Source organism: Podarcis pityusensis (assembly GCF_964106645.2).
Source record: "Podarcis pityusensis genome assembly, chromosome: 14".
Classification (NCBI taxonomy): Eukaryota; Metazoa; Chordata; class Lepidosauria; order Squamata; family Lacertidae; genus Podarcis; species Podarcis pityusensis.
Window position 1 is genome coordinate 37,760,818 of NC_138039.1, and position 23,231 is coordinate 37,784,048.

General features: G+C 44.4%; 1 protein-coding gene across 1 annotated transcript; it reads left to right on the forward strand.

The window, feature by feature from the left end:
- Nucleotides 1-14,093: 14,093 nt before the first annotated feature.
- CFAP161 (cilia and flagella associated protein 161) lies at nt 14,094-22,679 on the forward strand. The gene is made up of 7 exons (XM_080980520.1): nt 14,094-14,287; nt 15,409-15,498; nt 17,058-17,293; nt 18,036-18,120; nt 19,516-19,674; nt 20,882-20,955; nt 22,233-22,679. The coding sequence occupies exons 1-7, from the start codon at nt 14,198-14,200 to the stop codon at nt 22,432-22,434; spliced, it is 936 nt and encodes a 311-aa protein (XP_080836646.1). The 5' UTR covers nt 14,094-14,197; the 3' UTR covers nt 22,435-22,679.
- Nucleotides 22,680-23,231: the final 552 nt, after the last annotated feature.

A 23,231-nucleotide genomic window follows, 5' to 3' on the forward strand; every position in this document is an offset into this window, starting at 1 on the left:
GATATTAGTACAGATTAATTCTTCTGACTCTAGAGTGCTTTAGCTGATTTTAATCTTGTAGCTTGATATGGTTGCAACCCGCCCTGGGACCTTATGGCGTAGGGTGGGTAAGAAATGCAATAAATAACAATGAAAGCTAAGGATGTAGCCGTTCCCTTTCCTTTTGTAGACCCCCCCCTGCTGCTGCCGCCACCCCCCCTCCACCCACTAAAATAGAAAGCTTAACTGCTACAAATCTTGGAGATACTTTGCATTTAATCGTAAGCTGTTTATCATAATTGTTTCCACATGCTCATTGACAACTGCTGGGGTGCGGTGGGGGCGACGGGGAGGGCGGAGAAAGAAAAAGTAAAGAAAATCTGCAGAACAAAAGTGAGCTGAAGCTTCCAGGAAGTGAACAGCTCCCTCCATTCTAATATTAGAAACAGGCAGCAGAGGAGCTGGGATTTAAGCATTCCTCGCTGTTCACCACATAGACTTTAAAAGAGTTTAGAAAGCAAAAGTCCAAAACGGACAGGTGGGATATTATTATTGCAAGGTTTGAGCTAAATTCAGGGCAGCAAGGTCAGTTTAATTGAGGGTTAAAACACGCCCGCTGTGGATTCAGGTAGCTAGGAAGCAGGGCCTAAGAGGCTGAGTTGGGAGCCAGAAGTTCCCAGTTCAATCGTGGCTCTGGGTTTGAAGGGGCTGCAGGCAGAATGCCCTTCAGGGGGTTCAATGGGTGACGGAAGTGCTTTTTTCTGGGAATAAAAGGTGTCAGTGCTTACCACAATCCTCTTCCTCTTCTCTCTCTCCCACACTCTCTCTCCTGTCCCCTGCCCTCAATTCATTAAAGGTAAAGGTAAAGGGACCCCTGACTATTAGGTCTAGTCACGGACGACTCTGGGGTTGCGGCGCTCATTTGGCTTTACTGGCCAGCATGACTAAGCCGCTTCTGGCGAACCAGAGCAGCGCATGGAAACGCCGTTTACCTTCCCGCTGGAGTGGTACCTATTTATCTACTTGCACTTCATGCTTTCGGACTGCTAGGTTGGCAGGAGCAGGGACTGAGCAACGGGAGCAAAAGGTCGAACCGTCGACCTTCTGATCAGCAAGTCCCAGGCTCTGTGGTTTAACCCACAGCACCACCCACATCCCAATTCATTAAAGCCCTTCTCAATTAATTAAAACCTCTACAAAAGTAGGAACTGCTGGCACCTTCCCCTCTTGTGCAGCCCTAACCACCTTTGTGGGAAAAGCTCTGGAGAAAAATAAATAAAAGGGAGCTCAGACACAGAGCTTTAAATTGAGGACTGTACCTGGAAGGAGCAGAGGAAAGGTAAGTGTGTATAAATCCTGGCACAATAAGGAATTCTTTTGCCTTGCTGCAATCCTAAACTCAAATCAACTGTGAGGGCAGGCTTGTGATTCCCAGCACCAAAAGGCTTAGAATTCCTGGTCCTAACTTCTGGAGTTTTGTTTTTTAAAATTGTTTTTATTTCATTTTACAGATATAAATTTATAACAAAACCAAATACATATCCATATAAAGAGATTTCTCTGAATCCCAAGACTCCCCCCCCCCATCTCCTCCATGGGGCCTATTGTCAACGGTTTCAACCGCATATTGTTTCATAATCTGTATTTTATATCTATCCATATTGTCCATAGTATTTGTTACATTACAAGTAAGATTAAAACCCTGCTGTTTTCATCTGCTTGCAGAGGTCTCCTAAGTCAATTATACATTTTCCCCATTCTTTCTTGAAGTTTTTGTCTTGGTCCCTGAGCTTTCCAGTCAGTTTTGCAATTTTGGCGTAGTCTGACAGCTTGGTTTGCCATTCCTCTCTGGTAGGGACTCTTTCTTCTTTCCATCTCTGGGCTAACAGCATCTGTGCGGCTGTTGTCGCATACATAAAAAGTCTTTTCAGCTCCTTTGGGATGTCAGTACCTACAATTCCTAATAAGAAGACTTCTGGGTTTGTTTGTTTTTACAAAAGTTGTTTTAAACATTTCTTTCAGTTCATTATATATCATTTCCCAGAAAGCCTTTACAGTGGTACCTCAGGTTAAGTACTTAATTCGTTCCAGAGGTTCGTTCTTAACCTGAAACTGGTCTTAACCTGAAGTACCACTTTAGCTAATGGGGCCTTCTGCTGCTGCTGCGCCGCCGGAGCACGATTTCTGTTCTCATCCTGAAGCAAAATTCTTAACTCAAGGTACTATTTCTGGGTTAGCGGAGTCTGTAACCTGAAGCTTATGTAACCTGAAGCGTATGTAACCTGAGGTACCACTGTATTACTTTACATGACCATCATATATGATAAAAGGTACCTTCTTTTTCTTTACATTCCCAGCAGATATTTGTACTTCTTCTTGTTGTTTTTTAACTTCAGCAAACAGGCATACACACAGCTGCAGAAATGCCCTCCCGGCCTTTGGATAAGTAACTTTGAATTTTGTCCTATTTTTCACGCCAACTTTTCATGCTTCTATTCCTTTTCCTCTTATTTCATTAGATGAGTGACCTCTTCTTCTTCTTCTTCTTCTTCTTCTTCTTCTTCTTCTTCTTCTTCTTCTTCTTCCTCTTCTTCTTCTTCTTCTTCTTCTTCTTCTTCTTCTTCTTCTTCTTCTTCTTAGCTTAAGCTTAAAGGAATGTGCTAGAATATCTCATTTATTAGTTTGGAACTGAAATCTTATTTTCTCCAGGCTGCTGTAATAAACTTCTTCTCGAAATTGTGTCTTTGATGTGAATTTCTGGGTTCAGAATGTTTTAGACACGTCCTCAGGGCAGTGTGTGACTGACCCATGCAAAAGGTTTGCTTCTCACACATGCATGTTTAAGGGTCATGTGTGAATTGCATATACACGCATGCTCCTAGACACAGATGCAACAGAATGCTCTTGGGACAGAAGGTGAAGCGTGTGTGTAAAAGAGAGTGGGAGAGATCGAAGCCCAGTTCACACCACACATTTAAAGCACTACGATTTCACTTTGAACAGTCACAGCTTCCCCCAGTGAATTCTGGGAGCTGTAGTTTGTTGATGGTGCTGAGAGATGTTAGGAGACCCCTATTCCCCTCCCAGAGCTACAATTCTCAGAGTGGCTTAACCGTCAATCACTCTTCACAGGCAGCTCTTGAAATTGTAGCTCTGTAAGAGGAGGGTGGCACTGTGGGTTAAACCACAGAGCCTAGGACTTGCCAATCAGAAGGCCGGCGGTTCGAATCCCCATGACAGGGTGAGCTCCCGTTGCTCGGTCCCTGCACCTGCCAACCTGGCAGTTCGAAAGCACGTCAAAGTGCAAGTAGATAAATAGGTACCACTCCGGCGGGAAGGTAAGCGGCATTTCCGTGCGCTGCTCTGGTTCGCCAGAAGCGGCTTAGTCATGCTGGCCACATGACCCGGAAGCTGTATGCCGGCTCCCTCGGCCAATAAAGTGAGATGAGTGCCGCAACTCAGGGTCAGCCACGGCTGGACCTAATAGTCAGGGGTCCCTTTACCTTTACCTAAGAGGAATGGGGTCTCCTAACAACTCTCAGCAATGATGGATCGCTACTCCCTTTGGGTATTAGAGACCCATCAGGTGAACCCTGGGGCTCTGAGAACCTCCTGTTGTAAACAGTCTGAACAGTGGCTATATGAAGTTACTAATATTATGATATCGATGCTAATAATTTGAATATTAGTAATTTCACCAAGATCTCGTGCTAAGTCAGGCTTGTGAGTTTCCTTGCCACTTGTCCAAAGATGACTCACAACTGCCTCTCTCTCTCTCTGCAAACTTCTCAGGCCAGACTCCAGAGGGGAACCCAGTTAGCTACATTTTAGTCATATCGGTGCAATGCCAAACCTCAGCAAGTGTCCCAGAAGCACAGAACGCTGGCTTTCTCAGTGGTTTGCTGATTTTGTGTCAAGTATTTGATGCAAGGGCAATTTTTCCAGGAATTATATCACACGGGTGGGAACTGGAACAGAGGGCCAAGTTGGCCGATAAAAAGGAAAAGCAGAACTCCAGATCTGCACTCATACTTTGATGTCGTTCTGGAGCCTGCATAGAAATCACAGTGCGCAGACATGATTTAAATCAAGACATGCCCTTTGAACTTTGAAAGATGCAAAAGCCAGTGCCAAGGTAAGAATTCATTATGAATTATATTTATTATGCAAATTCTGCAGAGCGGCATAATTCATTCTGCTTTCGATAGTCATAGGAAGGGCAAATAATTATACAAAGCACTGACTGTTGAAACTGCCGCTAGGAAGCCAACATCATGTGCAACACAGTGGTACCTCGGGTTAAGTACTTAATTCGTTCCGGAGGTCCGTTCTTAACCTGAAACTGTTCTTAACCTGAAGCACCACTTTAGCTAATGGGGCCTCCTGCTGCTGCTGCGCCGCGGGAGCACAATTTCTGTTCTCATCCTGAAGCAAAGTTCTTAACCCGAGGTACTATTTCTGGGTTAGTGGAGTCTGTAACCTGAAGCATATGTAACCTGAAGCATATGTAACCCGAGGTACCACTGTACTGACTCTTTTCTTGAAATTAAATCAATGTTCCAACACTTGTTAAAATATTCAAAAGTGCAGAACGTATAGCTAAAAGAGAATATATGCAAGGTATTTACATTCACATGCTGATCCAAGCATGGGCTTAAGTTTATCTTAGTTGAAGATTACAACGTCTTCTTTAAACATTCACACAAACTGTGTTTTTCTCTCTTTCCAGTACCTGTACTCAACCTTCTGTCCATTACCCAGCCAGGCCCTTTGCAGTTCCTTCTGAGAGGTTTCCACTTTCTCCTTCCAGAAGACTTCTCCTTACTGCTTCTTTGGGAGAACATCAACTCCTGTACTTCTTTCTGTCACGTAGATTCACACAGAAACATTAGCCCTCCTCTCCTCTACTGCATTTAGAGAATTATCTAACATTTGTCTCTTCTTCAGTGTTCACAGAGATGCAGCCATGACAGCCGAGTCACTTGCACACAAAACAAAATGGAAAATGCCATGAGATACCTCCCTGTGTGGCCAGAGTCAACCAATCGCACGAGAGTTACTGGGGAACACTCCAGAATTAAACACTCAGTGATGCATCTAAGCACTCCCAATTTCATTAAATTAAATTACTATACTTAACACGGGCTCCCACCAGAGGTCTCCTCAGCACTGTTTCCAAGTGACCCTGCCTGCTCCTCAAGGTCTTCAACTAACAGAGGGTCCATTTTGTCCTCTGAGGGCTCTGTGGATGGCCCTGGGTCAGGGCTAGGCATGACAGGTTCCTCACAAATTGGCGGGGCGCACCACTTGGTTTTTGTTGCTATATCCATCCACAATTGCATTACAGTAGTACCTCGTGTTACATAACCCTCTGGTTACATAAACTTCAGGATGTGAACACGGCAAACCCGGAAGTATTTTTCCGGGTTTCACCACATGCACATGTGCAAAAGTGCTCTACCGCACCGCACGCATGCGCAAAACAGCACCACCGGTAGTGAAAACTTTGGGGTCCGACTGGAGCTCTGGAATGGATCCTGTCCGCAACTGGAGGTATCACTGCACTCCAATCAGCGCTGGACGACTAGGCCCAGGAGCTGCCATTTTTCTTTCCCATAATGCCTCAGGGCGACAGCACTTAAGTGAATAGCCAGTTCTTAGGCATGCCAACTCTATGGGGCCAAGGTGCCTTCAGGCCCCTCAATATCCACTGACAGGGGGATGGGCCTCTTCAAAGTTGAGGGGGCAGAGGAGATTGAATGCGGAGCTGGGCATGGAGTGGTTCAGTGGCTGGCTCCTCCTGAGTGCAAGAGAGGAGGAGGAGCCAGGCATTGAAGTCACGCCATGCTAATCTGGGCTCTGCGCTTGGCCTCCTCCTGAAGAAGCGACGTTGTGCATGCAGTTCACATGGGGCTCCCTCAATTTTGGGTGCATGGCAGCGCCTCTGGCTCTTAGCCATCCAGGTCCAACTAAGAGCATGGCCGCTGTCTGCTGCTGATGCCAGGTGAGGCCACCAGGGTCCATTGATGCAGGAAGAGGCGCACCTGAGGCAACTTTCCCAAGGGCCTCTTATCCCCGGACTGGCCTAGTTTGGCCACATACCATAGTTGAGGGCCATGTGTTCTTCTGCCCTTGTTCATCTCTTGCTCATGTGTCCCATAAAAAAAGAAGAAGGAAGGAAAACAAGAATGAGTAATGAGAATGGAAATGGAAATGGAAGGTAGCAGGGTGGGGAGGCACAGTGAGAAGAGTCAGAGACAGTTCCTCTGATTCCTGTGGTAGTTTCATGGAGTTTATGTTCCCAACTGGGAACTTCAGAGAATGATTTTGCATCTAGGAGGTGTTTTTGGCAGGCCTGGGTGTGTCCTTTCCCAACACTATGAATAGGTGGAAGGCTCAAAAAAAATCCCCCTGATGGGGGACTTCCTGCTCAAGAGGAAGTGGACGGCCAAAATGGGTGTGCAAAGATGAATTTAGCTGACACTCCTCTGCTGAAGGGCAATAAACATGAGCTCCTCCAGTCATTCGGATTAAAAATAGAATTGGTCAGATGCCAGCTCTGTGTATAGGAGTTTCTAGAAAAAAAGCCACACAAATAAATTATACATATAAGCTAATAGCAGATCTTTCAGCATTTTATCTCTCTTTTCTTAAAAGCAAAATAAAACAGATAATGGGGAAGAGACCCTGATGGACCCCCCAGCCCCAGATAAAAGATTCAGCTGTCTATTGTATAGATGACAAAATGGTGGCTATTTATCTATCTATATCTTTATCTATCTTTATCTTTATATGGTGATAATGACAATAAATTGGTATTCTATTATTGCAACTTTGGCAGCATGAGGCTCAGTCATTTTGGCAGGAGCTGCTCTGTCCTCCTGGCCTGGACCTTTCCACCTCTTGTACTCCTGGATCTGATATGAGGGGGCACTGTTTACCAACAGCAAAACACCCAAGAACCACCACTGACACCTGCAAGTACAGTGGTACCTCGGGTTAAGAACTTAATTCGTTCTGGGGGTTCGTTCTTAACCTGAAACTGTTCTTAACCTGAGGCACCACTTTAGCTAATGGGGCCTCCCGCTGCCACCTCGCAATTTCTGTTCTCATCCTGAAGCAAAGTTCTTAACCCGAGGTACTATTTCTGGGTTGGTGGAGTCTGTAACCTGAAGCATCTGTAACCTGAAGCATCTGTAACCCAAGGTACCACTGTAGTCGCTGCTCTTTTTTTTTTTTTATAATGATATTTATTAAAGTTTCACAAAAATACACAAAACAAAGAAAAAAGTATAAAGTACAGCAAAAAAGTAGAAAATAAGAAAAAACATACAAAATAAAACAGTTAAAAACACAATAATGTTCCATAACCTATCTTCCTTACTCTTATTTCCCCGGACCTCCTCATACCTCCCTTTTTTGTATTCCAGTTCCATTTGTTGGTTCAGCAAATCCTTACCATTAATCTTTTACCCAATTGTTAACCTTTTTTCCCCCCATATCTCTTAAAGCATTACAGCTAAAAACCTCTTAGTTTCTATCCAACATCCTTCTAAAGTTCCTTAATTTTGCAATATTTCTGTAAAGAGTCCTTAAATTTTTTCCAGTCTTCTTTCACCGATTCTTCTCCCTGGTCTCGGATTCTGCCGGTCATTTCCGTCAATTCCATGTAGTCAATCACCTTCATCTGCCATTCTTCCAAAGTGGGTAGATCTTGTGTCTTCCAATACTTTGCAATAAGTTTTCTTGCTGCTGTTGTAGCATACATGAAAAAAGTTCTGTCCTTCTTTAGCACCAGTTGGCCGACAATGCCCAAGAGAAAGGCCTCTGGTTTCCACTGTAGTCGCTGCTCTTAACTGTTTTATGAGGCCTGCAATGTTAAGAACTTGTGCCCGAGACTGCCTTTTCCTCCTCCCTCCTCCTCGCATTTTCCTTGCATGCCAAATCTTTTCAGATGGTAAACCAGAGGGCAGGTTTCATCTTACTTGTCTTATTTTTGTAAGCCACTCTGGGACTTTTTTTGTGTGGCTAAAGAGCAATGGGTCTAAATGTGGTAAATGAATAATATTGGCTAAACACCCTCATAAGCCACACTCCTCACTAGTCACACTTTGTACCCTCGAGTTTTCTACCTGGTTGGGAGGTGTCCTTGAACTCTCTTCATGCGGCATAGCTGCGTAGGGATTGGATCCTGACCTTCGTTATACTCTGGCACGCAAATTCTCTCTAATGAGATGCTTCTTCAAGAAGGGAAGGAACCACAGTGGCCAATGTCTTCCCGCAATCGTTGTCCCCCCTCCCCCCCTGGTGCTGAGCTAATATAGGCAGACGGAGGAGAGAACAGCTGCCAGCTGAAGTTCTGAACACCACAATGTTTACAATGCTGCTGGCAGCTGCAAGGGCCCTTGTCTGCAACACCAAGATTCCCCACTGTTTATTACCATCTGAGGAGCTGAATCAAAAAGCAACAGTAGGAAATGCCGGGATCTTCCCCTCTTCCGTAGCCCTAACCACCTTTGCAAAACAGATCTGTTCAAGATCCCCCAGGGAACAATGCTGTGTACTTAAAATAGGCATTGCTTGCTGAGAACCTTTGTATTTCACCCCCCTCAGCCAGCCCAACCAGGGAGCTGAAATGCTTCTACAGTTACCTAAGGGTGGAAATCAGAACCTCTAAGTGTCCCTATTTTCCAGGGACATCCTAGATTTACAGAAGCCATCCCAGTTTTTGATTTGATCCCAGAATGTTGGAGAGTATGGAGTTATGTGACCCCTGAGCCAAAGAGATAAGTAACTCTGCAACCTTTAGAAAGACATCTGATGGCAGCCCTGTACAGTGGTACCTCAGGTTACAGACGCTTCAGGTTACAGACTCCGCTAACCCAGAAATAGTACCTCGGGTTAAGAACTTTGCTTCAGGATGAGAACAGAAATCGTGCTCCGGCGGTGCAGTGGCAGTGGGAGGCCCCATTAGCTAAAGTGGTGCTTCAGGTTAAGAACAGTTTCAGGTTAAGAACGGACCTCCAGAACGAATTAAGTTCTTAAACCGAGGTACCACTGTATAGGTTTACTATGTTTTTATATGTGTTGGAAGCCACCCAGAGCGGCTGGTCAACCCAGTCAGATGGGTGGGGTATTATTATTATTATTATGAACATCCCTATTTCCATCAGAGAAAGTTTGGAGGGTATGGGAAATTCTCCTCACCTCTAATCTTTTTTTCTAGACCAGGAAGGGGAAACCTCAGGTCTGGGGGCCCAATGTGGCCCTCTGGGTCTCTCTGGCTGTTGGAATTCTCCCTAGACCACACCCCTCCTCAGCCACATCCGTTCTCGTCTCAGCCACCTCTCTTACTGGTCTTGCTTTGCACCCTGCTTAAGGGTTTTTGCTTGGCTGGAATGTGTCCTCAAACTCTGACAGTTTCTTGCCTCGGACCCTGTACATGGAAAAGCAGACATTCTACAGCCTTTCCCTATATAGCACCATTCTGACTGTTTGTCGGAATAGTGAGATTGGCATATTAAAATGAACACACACATGTTGCTTTGGTGAACACATGCCAAACAGTTTCCTGGTTCCTCCCCTCTTAACTGTCAGGATTCCATGGTCACTGAGCTTGCTCAGAGTTCACTGGACTGTTTTGGGGGCAGGATCCCAACAGCCCAGTAATAAGATAAAGGGACCCCTGACCATTAGGTCCAGTCGTGACCGACTCTGGGGTTGCGGCGCTAATCTCGCTTTATTGGCCGAGGGAGCCGGCGTACAGCTTCCGGGTGATGTGGCCAGCATGACTAAGCCGCTTCTGGCGAACCAGAGCAGCACACGGAAACACCATTTACCTTCCCGCCGGAGTGGTACCTATTTATCTACTTGCACTTTGACGAGCTTTCAAACTGCTAGGTTGCCAGGAGCAGGGACTGAGCAACGGGAGCTCACCCCGTCGCTGTGATTCAAACCACCGACCTTCTGATCGGCAAGTCCTAGGCTCTGTGGTTTAACCCACAGCGCCACCCACATCCCTCAACAGCTCATTACTTTTCTCCAACAATTTTTGCTTCCTCCAAGCTTCCCAATGCCTCCTTCTTTGCAAGTGGATACATCACTTGTTGTTGTTGTTTAGTCATTTAGTTGTGTCTGACTCTTCGTGACCCCATGGACCAGAGCACGCCAGACACTTCTGTCTTCCACTGACTCCCGCAGTTTGGTCAAACTCATGCTGGTAGCTTCAACAACACTGTCCAACCATCTCATCCTCTGTCGTCCCCTTCTCCTTGTGCCCTCAATCTTTCCCACATCAGGGTCTTTTCCAGGGAGTCTTCTCTTCTCATGAGGTGGCCAAAGTATTGGAGCCTCCTTCCAGTGAGCACTCAGGGCTGATTTCCTTAAGAATGGATAGGTTTGATCTTCTTGCAGTCCATGGGACTCTCAAGAGTCTCCTCCAGCACCATAATTCAAAAGCATCAATTCTTCGGCGATCAGCCTTCTTTATGGTCCAGCTCTCACTTCCATACATCACTACTGGGAAAATCATAGCTTTTACTATACGGACCTTTGTTGGCAAGGTGATGTCTCTACTTTTTAAGATGCTGTCACTTAGCTATGTATATAAAGCCACATTATTCACAGCTTGGAAAGAGACAAGTCATCTCCCCCCCCCCCCCTTTGGCATTAGTATATTACCTATCACACAGAGAGAAGTACAATTAGAAAACAGATGTACCATCTTCAAAGTCCAAAGACGAGAAAGCAGCTTTTCAGAAAATATGGTACTTGTCAGAGCAGCATATTAAAAAGAAGACCCAGGCAGATTGCTCTGGTGAGCAGATGCTGAAGAGCTGGGTTGTCTTCCTTTTCCACAGTTAATGAGAGGCCGACATGCTATTCACATGTCCAACAAGAGAAGAGAAAAAATCCCTTGGATGAAAATATGGCATGGAAATATCCCTTCTTAGAATCCACAGCAGAAATAGCCTTGAAAACAATAAATTCCCTCTGCCCCCCCCCCAAAAAAATTGCAAAATGCTATCTGCACACATACAGACAATGGGTTGTATCAACTACTGTATTTTTCGCTCTATAAGACGCACCAGACCACAAGACGCACCTAGTTTTTGGAGGAGGAAAACAAGAAAAAAAATATTCTGAATCTCAGAAGCCAGAACAGCAAGAGGGATCACTGAGCAGTGAAAGCAGCAATCCCTCTTGCTCTTCTGGCTTCTGGGATAGCTGTGCAGGCTGCATTCGCTCCATAAGATGCACACACATTTCCCCTTACTTTTTAGGAGGGAAAAAGTGAGTCTTATAGAGCAAAAATTAAGGTATGTCTTTCTATGGATTCAAAGATGGGCAATAAACACAACTGGGGTAAGAAATTCACGGGTTCACAAATTATGAGAGAGATGGATTTTGCCAGAGGGTTTTATTTTAGAATAAAATTTATATTATAGGAACTCGGTGGTTAGAAAATGTTTTCAATATTTTAAGAGATCCAAACAGAAATGTTAGAAAATTCAGAGAACAGCGTCAGTAAAACAATCACAACCATTATAAGATTTACCTCTAAATGTCAATGCCAATTGAATGTCTCTAGTCGTTGTCTGGTTGGGCAATGGATTTTAGCACTCCAGTTTTTCAGTTAATACTCATGTTCTATGCCCAGAGTTATATATAAAGAACATTACAGTTCCATTGCTTATCAATAAAGCACATGATTGCAAGTATCAAAAGCAAAGCTTAGAACACAAACATTTCCAGACTTCCCCACCTCCTAAAAATCTTAAAAATCATCAGTTAATATCAACATTCTCCACATTTCTAACCTTTATCACAAATATGAAACCACTCACGAGCCTTCCATAATTTTGCAAATAAGTTTAACAGCAGGATATAAGCATTTTTTGTGTGCTTTGTTAAAAAGAACAATTGTTGCAGAACCATGTTGACGAACATAGGAAGTTAATTAAACATTGGTTTAATTGTGAAGGGAAAGGGGAAACGAAAACCCGGAGATCCGGCTGCATATATCTGGGAAATGATTTAATCAGAAGCAACTTGCCTTTCATGTAGTTAAGTCATGTGCATATATAGCTAAAACATCATCTCAAACATGCTTGAGATAAACCAGACATCCTAATTTAATTAAAACCTTCGATTTTGCAAAGACAACGACGAGAAGTTCACATTCTAAAATGTAATCTCTTTATGATGCCGCGCAGTTTCATGTGATTATTCTAAGATGTTCCTAAATCACCACCATTCATGTTGCTTCCAAAATCCTGATTTGGCAGTTATCAATAATCTTAACCAAAAACTAACGCTTATTCATCCTCTTATATAAGCCGCACAGAGGAGGAGTTTTGCAAACCAACTTTAAAAATGAATTTAGCCAGAAAATGAGTTGACCTAAATAAGCCACAAGATGGAGCTGTTGTACTAAGGTACACTACCTAGAATTACTTACACATTATTCAAGATGTGTAAGTTGAACTAAGGGCTCATCCTTTCATGGCACCTTTTTAAGCACAGGTCCCACTTAAAGCTCTGAGTTGGAATGCTTTTTTTTTCTTTGGCCCCAGTGCTTTCCCTGCAAAACCCCACTCTTAACTGCTGAAGGCAATTCCGCAGAAAACCTGAAATGCCAGTTGTTTCAATACAGTGCGGACCTCTGCCTAGAAAGTATGGGGCAAAAAGTAATTGTGGATGAGCCCTCAGTGTATGCATAGCTGTCAAGTGTCCCTTATTTGAAGGGACAGTCCCTTATTCCAGCGCCATGTCCCGCTGCTGTCCCTTATTTATGGATGTCCCTTAAATGATGTCCCTTAAATTTCAAAGGAAGCAGCTCCTCTCCCTCCCTCCCTCCCTGCCGGCCAGGGAGGAGGGAGGCTCCAACTGTGTTGCTTGGCTGTGTTGCTCACCCAATAAGAAGTCTAAGAACGACTGGGGGGTGGAGCTTGCATGCCTTGTGTGTGGCTAGTTAATGCAAGCTGAGGGGTTTTTTGAATGCTGGACACCATTTTGTTGCACGTGCTGCTGCACACTTTGCAGTGCAAAGCCAGGCCGGGGAGCCATCTTAAGTTGAGGCTGCATAGGCCTTGTGGTGCGTGTGATTCAGATTCTATTCAGTTGAACCTCTGGTTACAAAGTTGGTTGGACAGTGTTCTCGAAGCTACCAGCATGAGTTTGACCAGACTGCAGGAGGACAGGAAGACTGGAGTGCCTGGAACAGGTGAGGCTGCAGGTCCCTTATTTTGGCTGCTGGTCCCTTATTTTCAAATCTGTAAGTTGACAGCTATGAGTGTATGATTTCCAGCATGTGATTGACGGGGATTCATATTTCAAGTTCAGCTAATTAGGAAATTCTAGCAGGTTGTAGTATGTAAGCAAACCAAGAGGACGAGACATTTTTATTGGCGATTCAGGCCATGCTCTGCCTTTCAAAGCATGTACTTAAAACTATAGCCTGCAAACCGTAACACGGATTTTCATTTAGGTGTGTGCAAATCCCAATTCCAAAAACAAAAAAAAAGTCCAGTTATATATTTTAAAAATGACTTAAATCCACAAATCAATCAAAAACAAATATACATATAACCATCACTGAAAAACAGGACAAAATCAGTAAAAGCATTTGATACACATGTAACTAAACCATGTGTCTGGATAGGCCGGCTGAAACAGAAAAGTTTTCAGGAAGCATCTAAAACATACAGGGAAGGTGTACTCTCTGTGTGTCTATCTATTGGAATCTAAATTATTTGAATCTAGTTTATTTATTTGTACCCTTTGTACATGGTGGTTCACAGTATAACACGATTTACAATAAAACAAGGAAATAAGAGTATATAAAATCAAATTCCCCCCCTAGATATTTATTTATTGTTTACAGTTTTTGTGTGTGTACACAAATCACAGCCCAATTAATTCCATTCTCTCCCCTTCTCTTATAAAATATACGTCCCATATATGGATGGTCCCAGTTCTGTCCCAAGGCTAAAGGGATGGCAAGAGCTCCCACCTCCTTTCTCAGCCATTCTTCCCTATTCCGATTGGCTAGCAGCACTCTTCCAGCAGGGCCAATCCCAGGTGCACACACAAGGTCCCCATGGCAACCTGTCAACACAGATCATCTTTCTCACAGTAGCGGGTGTACCGCCTTGCCCAGGGTGTTGTGTGGCATCTACCTCCTCGATTTTAAGGCTAGCCTTCAAAGTCACCCAAAATGTTCAACCTAAGGACTAGCATGAGTGGCAGACAATACAGCCCTGGGGTGCTGATTGGCAACTGGAACGAAGATGTGTGTCTGGAAGAGGTAATTAAAAGCTCTCCCCTCTCCCTACTTGACTTCTTTCGTTTACTTTGTGTCTTTATTCCATTTTCTGTTCAGTCCTTTCTACATTTACTTGGAAACAAACTCCACTGTGTCCAGTGAGATTACTCTCAGTTAAGTGCGCATTGGCTAATTTCTGCTATATGATACATGGTTGGTGCTTTTTCCCCTTAAAATAAATGTTTGGGGTACTCTCATTTTCCTACTCATATTGAAAGACTGCCCCTCAAGGAGGCCAAACTTAGATTCACAAAATGTTTAGGGGTATGCGTACCCCTGCGGCCCCCAGAAAAAAAGCACTGTACATGAGGAAATGTGTTTTGTCAATAAATTTTGTAGCATAAGTTATTGATATCAATTACTATGGATGTTTTAAGGAAAATCCCCTTAAGTCTATGGATAGATTTTTGTACAGTCATACCTCCGGTTAAATTTGCTTCAAGTTGAGCGCATTCGAGTTGCGCTCCGCGGCAACCCAGAAGTAACGGAGTGCGTTACTTCCGGGTTTCACTACTTGCGCATGCGCAGACGCTCAAAATGACGTCACACGCATGCGCAGAAGCGGCGAAAAGCGACGCGCGCATGTGCAGACGTGTCGTCGCTAGATACATTTACCTCTAGATGCGAACGGGGCTCTGGAACAGATCCCATTCGTATCTAGAGGTACCACTGTACTTTTATTCTTTATATTTTATGAACTTTAATTATGGCAAATAATTAGGTAAATGCTTTGTCCAAAACAAAGGACATTTCTTTTTCTGTATTTGGGATATTAAAGAAAAAGTGCTTCTTACTGATGCCAACCGACCCAGCTTTTTCCTGATTCTGCTTCCTTTTCTACACACCTTTCTGTATTTTGTAATCAGCTTTGTGTCTTTTGAACTCTATTTGTGGCCCCTGGCTCAATTTGTGGGAGTCTGCCTTAGTTGTGCACACCTCTTAATGGTGAAATTTAGCAGACTTTTATTGCTGTTGTTTTTTATTTGCATTTGGCACGGTTTGCGGTGGCTGGAGGTTGCGCTATTCAGACCGAGCCCCGGTGAGACAACGGATGCACGTTAAAATGCCAAGCTCACATTAAAAAAATTTCTTTCCTGAAACAGGAACTCCTAAAAGACTTCTTGTGTAAAAGAGAAAGAGGGGAGCTTCTAATCCAGAAATCAAAGAAACTGAAAGAGAACCTTTACAAGAAGGTATGTGATCACCCATTGCATTTCTACATTTCTACCAGCGCTTGCTTAGGCACGTGGGTGGTGCTGTGGGTTAAACCACAGAGCCTAGGACTTTCTGATCAGAAGTTCAGCGGTTCAAATCCCTGCGACGGGGTGAGCTCCTGTTGCTCAGTCCCTGCTCCTGCCAACCTAGCAGTTCAAAAGCACATCAAAGTGCAAGTAGATAAATAGGTACCGCTCCGGCGGGAAGGTAAACAGTGTTTCTGTGTGCTGCTCTGGTTCGCCAGAAGCATCTTAGTCATGCTGGCCACATGACCCAGAAGCTGTACGCCGGCTCCCTCGGCCAATAAAGTGAGATGAGCACTGCAACCCCAGAGTCAGTCACGACTGGACCTAATGGTCAGGGGTCCCTTTACCTTTACTATATCTGACTCCTGCCCGTCATGCAGGGAGTCCAGTAAGGGTCAACCACCGGTAGGGGAAGCCCCGTCGATGCAAACCAACTCGAGCTCCCCCTGGGTTCCTGACAGGGTTGTGGCATGGCCCTAGCCTAGCCCCGGACTTTGGACAAGATCCACATCCCCGGATTCCTTTAATGGAATACTCTTAAACTTGGAGGGGCAGGTGATGGCCACACCTCCCCTCCCCCATCATAAAATCAACCAATGCCTAACCGCCAAACCTTACGAAGTTGTGACGATTGCTACGAGATAGGCGAAAACCAAATGGCCCATGCCAATTTGCCAAGTGGAAAAATTCCTACCAGGCCCCGCAATGGCGATTGAGGAAGTGAGCCAAGAGGAAGCTCTCCGGCTCGCACCTCAGTTTAAATGGGCCCGGCTACGCCCCCCAGCCAGCGGATTGGCTGGCAGGAGAATGACTTGGCTGGGAACCTCCAAGGGACGCGGGACTTCATCCCCCACCCCCAGAGGGGAGTGGGTGGCCACGTGGTCCACCGCAACTCCTCCCCACTGGGAAGTAGAGCGGATTTTTGGACGACTGCCATCATACCAGATCTTTAGTCATGCTGGTTCTGGCTGATGGGAGCTGCGGCTCCAAACATCTACAGGGCACCCGGTTGGGAAAGGCTAGTATACACCAATGGGCAGCTCCTTGGGATTTCAGGCAGGGCTCCTTTTTAAGCATTACCTGTAAAATGCCAGGGACTGAACTTGGAATCTGCAAGAGAAGGATGTGCCATATCACAGACCAACAGATCCTTCGCTGACTTGAGGCTGCTTTTGCCAGATGGGCAGTTTCATCTTCAAGGTTGTGTTTGTAAGGATGCGTGGGAAGCCCATCTTTTCCAGTGCAGCAAGCAAATAATAATAATAATAATAATAATAATAATAATAATAATATATTTATACCCCACCCATCCAACTGGATTTCCTCAGCCACTATGGGCGGCTCCCAACAGAATATTAATAATAAAAAAGTGATAAAATATTAAAAACTTCCCTAAACAAGTGTGGCTTGATCATAAAAAATGATCTTTGGAGACAACCAAAGTGAAAATCCAAATCATGCTATAATCATCTGAGATCCCACCCCTTCTTCTTATTCTTTTTTTAAAAAAGGAGCAGCTCTCCATTTCAACAGACGGATTTATTCACTTTGGAGATACGGTTATGCTGGTGAGCCCAGATAACAACAATTCACCTGACAAGGAACCTACCATGAGTGGGAATCTATCTCTGGCTGTTAATCCCAAGGAAACAGACATACTCTCAGAGAATGAACTGACAGCTCCCTGTGATATGAGCGCAATCAGCAGCGTGACCCCAATTGGCCGGAATGCGTTCCGGATTTTAAGGTGGGAGACTGGTTGAATCATTTTATAACTTCCTAGAATTGGATCTTTCTTTTTCATTCATTCTTTCTTTCCTTCTTTCTCCCTCCTTATTTAGTACGCCAAGACTAGTGCTGCTGTTAGCAGGCAAGTCGTCTGCTGCATGTTTTTCTTTGCCTCCATATTGCCAAGGTGGCGCTGTGGTCTAAACCACTGAGCCCCTTGGGCTTGCCGATCAGAAGGTTGGCGGTTCGAATCCCTGTGACAGAGTGAGCTCCCGTTGCTCTGTCTCAGCTCCTGCCAACCTAGCAGTTCGAAAGCAAGCCAGTGCAAGTAGATAAATAGATACCCCTGTGGCAGGAAGGTAAATGGCGTTTCCATGTGCTTTGGCTTCTGTCACGGTGTCCCGCTGCACCAGAAGTGGTTTAGTCCTGCTGGCCACATGACCCAGAAAGCTGTCTGTGGACAAACGCCGGCTCCCTTGGCCTGAAAGTGAGATAAGCGCCACAACCCCATAGTCGCCTTTGACTGGACTTAACCGTCCAGGGGTCCTTTACCTTTTTTTTACCCTATATTGCCAAGGTGCCTACTTCAGTTGTGTGCACCTTGTAAAGATTCTGCCTTGCTTTGCACAAACCCAGAATCCATCAGGAGAACCTTGCTTTGGGCTCGGGACCGGGATCAATTTGAATCTGCCGCAAACCCCTCGTAAACGATGTGTAACATGTCTTCTGTTGAAATAATGACCTTTGTCTGTTTTTTAAAGCATTGAAGGCGAATGCATGGGAGAGCCACTTAGATTCGGGCAGAATTTTGGTCTTGGAGCATCTGGAGGGTTTCCAGAGAAGATGGTAAGTGAATATATGAAACAGAACGGCCCATACAATGTTAATGACTATAATGTTATGTTACCATAAACCTACACAGGATTAAGGATGCAACAGCTATTTGCTAACTGTTCACCATGCTTTCCAAACTTTTCACGTTGGTGACACTTTTTAGAAATGCATCATTTTGCGACATAGTGTATGTGTTTCACTAGTAAACCAGAGGTTAAACTAACCCCTTATAAGAGATACGGACACATATCGTGCAACGCACATACACGCTACAGCTGACACACCAACAAGTTGCGACACACAGTTTGGAAAGCTCTGCGATACCTACTACAGTTTATGATTATGATGATAGCCTACTTCATAATTTTAACCTGCTTCTCCTTTGAAGAGCTCACACATACTTGGGACCCTGAACCAGTCTCCCATGCAGGATCTCACTAAGCTTGGACCCCTTACCTGAACAATGGTTGACCCTGCACTAGGGTTTATTTATTTTTTAAGCCCTGATGATGCATTCCTTTTCTCCACTCAAAGCTGATTTCCCACACACCACTATTGTGCTGCATTATTCAGTAATGTCCTTCCAGATGGCCAATTTGCTTCCGTGATGCTCTGGTCCTTAACTCTGTTCTTTTGTATTTTATTGTGGTGAATTGCATATATGTGGAAGTTCTTGTAGCCAAAAAGTGGACCCAAAATCTTCTAAATAGTAAACAAATATTGAAAATTCAGAAGTAAGTCCTGTTGACTAAAGACTCCTTCCAACGTTAGTTAAAAGCTTCCTCTTTGTGTTGCTAGTGTGTGAAAACAGTCACGATCCAAGGATGCCCAGGAATGCACCTCCAGATGGTGGAGATGTCAGGTGCCATCCTGTCACCTTGGGCATCTTCACTTGGTTGCAAGTGGCCAAAAGCCAGGTGGAAATGGACCTGACACCTGGCCAATTTTGAACGTCGTCCAATTCTATCCAACATAGATGAAAACCTGCTCCTTGATCTCAGGAACCATTTCACAAAATTTGGCTATGATATCTTAAGAGGTGCCCAATGAAGAGACATCATCAAGCCGGATGCTCAAAGTTGCCTTTGGTTTCTGTGTGGCTTTGATCAATGTAACTTCAGGTAGTATTTCTGCTTTTGGCAAGTGCTGGGATTTGCAGCTCTGTGTCCCTCATTTCCTGAAGTTTTGCAAATGCAAAGTCCTTCACACCCAACCATTCATGCCAGACTAGTCCATACAGCAAACTTAAGAACGCAACATGTGATTACAGTATGATGTCAGCGCAATACTGGACCCAGATTCGTAACCGCGCTAATATTTGTTTTGCTTGTTCTTTGGCCTCTGTCAATCTACAACAATGTTTGTCTAATTCGCAGACAAATCATTCCCACATGTTTCCATTTCCAGCTATTTATTGCGAGTGACCACAGAAGTTTTCAGAACATGACAAAGAAATCCTCCCTCCAGCCTGTGTTCTTGACCGATGAACTTACCTACTTGTGTTCTTGGCAAGCTACCTATCTGGACCCACAGTTACGCATGGAATATGAAGGGTTCCCAGTTCCTGTAAGAAATGATGCCGAGCCCCTTAAGCGTACCTTGCCTTTCAGACTGTTCTCTCATGTTCTCCAACCGCCTGTCCCTCCTTTTCCTAAACTAGCTCTGCACAAGCTCCTGTGCTCTAGGAGTCTTTAGCTGCCTCCCATGACTCTTACCTCTTTGGCCTCTGCTATGCCAGCCCATAGGGACGCGGGTGGTGCTGTGGTCTAAACCACAGAGCCTAGGGCTTACCGATCAGAAGGTCGGCGGTTCAAATCCCCACAACGGGGTGAGCTCCCATTGCTCGGTCCCAGCTCCTGCCCACCTAGCAGCTCAAAAGCACGTCAAAGTGCAAGTAGATAAATAGGTACCTCTCCGGCGGGAAGGTAAACAGCATTTCCATGCGCTGTTCTGGTCTGCCAGAAGCGGCTTAGTCATGCTGGCCACATGACCTGGAAGCTGTCTGTGGACAAATGCTAGCTCCCTTGGCCTATAGAGCGAGATGAGCGCACAACCCCAGAGTCGTCTGCGACTGGACTTAACGGTCGGGGTACCTTTACCTTTACGCCAGCCCATATTCTGGGAACGGCTTTGCATCTTTTACCCATCAAGCCATCTTCAGACACATCCTTACTATACATTTGAAGCACATGGCTTCCCGCCAAAAGAATCCTTGAAACTGTAGTTTGTTAAGAACGGTGGAAATTGTTGCTCTGTGAAAGGGTGCTGGGAATAGTTCTCTAAGTGGTTAAAATATAATTCCCAGCCAGGGGACCATCTAAGGAGGCCAAGGGGCTGAGAGCGCCCCCAAAGTTTTCAAGGAGGGGCCTGGGTCCCCTCAATATCTATGGCCTGCAGAGGGCCTTGCTGAGCCTATTTGTGGCTACAGTGGGCCTCACATCTTCCTCCAACTGTGTGACATCACATATGCATATTATGTGTGTGACATCACTCACATGTGCTGAGCACCCCCCAAAATTGGTGAGAACCTGGCGTCTGTGCTCCCAGCATTCTTTGGGGGAAGAAATGCTTTAAGTTGATGGTGTGGGCAGCTTTTCTTCACCTTCCGCCTTTTCTGCACCGTTTGAACAATAATTCTTCCTTGCCACACCTCTCTCTGCTTTGCTTTTGATTCCCAAGGAAAATTTAATCAAATTCATGCGTAAACAGAATTTAAGCCCTTCTTTCCTTCAAGTATTTCTCTTTCTCTCTCTCTCCCCGCCCCCATTTCTAGGCAAATACAAAGATCCTCATTGTTCACAGTCATACAAATCAGGCCTTGGCAGTTCCTCGGATCTTCTGGATAAGGTGAGCAACTTTTGTAGAAAGGGCACATCTACACTACACTCCAAATATGCATTGGCTTTACACCAGTTTTGAACCCCCTGGTTACCCAAACAATCCTGGGTACCAGGGACAGGGGATAAATTCATTTCAGTTCAACATTTAAAGGTGATCCATCAAATCTGCACTTTGTAAAACAATATGTGAACCAAGACACGGCCACCTTTCAAAATTCACACTTATCTGAATTTTGCGATGCCACTCTCCAACCAAACAATGCTTACAAGAAGGCAGATGTCGGGGGGAGCTGCTTGCAAAAAGAAAGTGTACATTGGCCAAAACTGCCCAATAAAAATGCAATTTCCCGGGGAATTCTGGGGACAGTGGGAAGTGGTGGGAGACTATACTTACAAAGGCTGGACTTCCTCATAAGTAGCAACCACTTCCTCCCCCCAAATCAAAATAAATGCCTCCACTTCCCCAAGAAAGAAAATTGGCCCTTGTTTCTTTTTTTTGGGGGGGGGGGGATACTTTGAGTAACTGGAGAAGGAATATTGGCCGAACCTTATATAAAAAAGTAATCGGAGAACAGGGCCAACATTTGAGGACTGTAAGAAGGCAACTGGCTAAAATGTTTTAAAAAGATCTAATTTTGGTTCCTCTGTTTTTTGTCAGGTTGATGTTGATTAAATGTTTAGTTCGGGTTGGTGGTTAATTTGTAACTATAAACTGTTTATTATTGCTATTACTATTATTGCTATTGTTGCAGTTGCTATTAGTTTCTGTTGATTTATTGGTTTGTTTGTTGCTAGTATAGGATATTTTGTTATTTCTTAATGTTTGATGCTTTCTTGTATTTTTATATATGTGGTAAGCTGACTTGATTGGCTAGAGAAACCCAGCAAGGTGGGCGGGATATAAATTAAAAAATTATTATTTATTATTATAAACATAAGTCAACACCACAAAGTGAGCTTCCTGCCCCCACTTCAAATAAATGCAAGGTGTGTGGCGGATTGTATTTTCTTTTCTTTTTTAAGTATAAATCATTTAAATATATGTCTGACTCCCCCTTTATCACATACACAGCACAACGGGACAACAACCTACCCCCTCCATTGTGTATGAATCAATATGGCTAACCTGACCCAACAACCTATCCCCAACACACATACAAACAAGCCACACTGCAATCAACTGAGAAATTTAAAATTGTATGTGTGTGGGGTCAGCTGACATTCAGGCTGAGGCTACGGAACGTTTAGCCATTATTGTTGAATTTCTACTCTCTTCTTTTGAAGGTCATACTTTGGAAAGGAATTTGAGGTAAACTGCCACACATACCTGGATACACACAGAGCTGAAGAAGACAAGAATTACTGGGTCATGGTTACCGGGAATCCGAGCGACAAATCAACCACGATGTTTGATAGGCCGAAGCCTCCGTCGGACGCGGACAGAGAGCAAAACAGCGAAATCCCCAAAGTAATATGCCCCTGCTAAAGCCCATGCTTTAAAAAGGAAATACAAAAATGTCGTTTTTTGTGCTCATGTAAACAGAAAGCGAGAGAGAGAGCGCGAGAGCTGAAGATGTAAACTGGCAGCAGAGCACGAAGGATGCTTTGCTATTTCTTCATTCGAGCTGAACAGATAGGTGAGGATGTATTCAAATAGCAATAGAAATCTAACATTATTCTATCCTGTAAAAAATAAATAAAAAATCCAGAATACAATATCAGTACAACAAACTTAGAATCGCCTTAGTTTTTTACGTACCTTGGCCAACATTGTGTCCTTTCCTATCCTGATCACTAGGTGGCAGCATCTTTTAAAAAGAAAGCCAAACATAAAGAAAACTCTCTCCCACCTCTCGTTTAGGGATCTAAAGGTGGAACTACACCAGTGTGGGCCACCTGGTGTCCTTCAGATGTTGCTGGACTACAATTCCCATCATCCCTGAGCATCATCAACATCATCATTTTGTTTGTATACCACTTTTCCATAGTTCAAACCAGTGTTTTTCAACCTTGGGTCTCCAGCATTTTTTTGGACTACAATTCCCACCATCTGTGACCACTGGTCTTGCTAGCTAGGAACTATGGGAGTTGTAGTCCAAAAACAGCTCAAGACCCGAGGTTGGGCAACACTGGTTTAAAGTGGCTTACAACATGAAATGAATTACATAATTACAAACATAAACAAATGTAGTCATGAACAATAAATAAAACACAGCAAAAAGCCCACAGCCAAATCAAACCATTTGCACATAAATCATAAGAAGATCTAAAGGTGCAAAAATA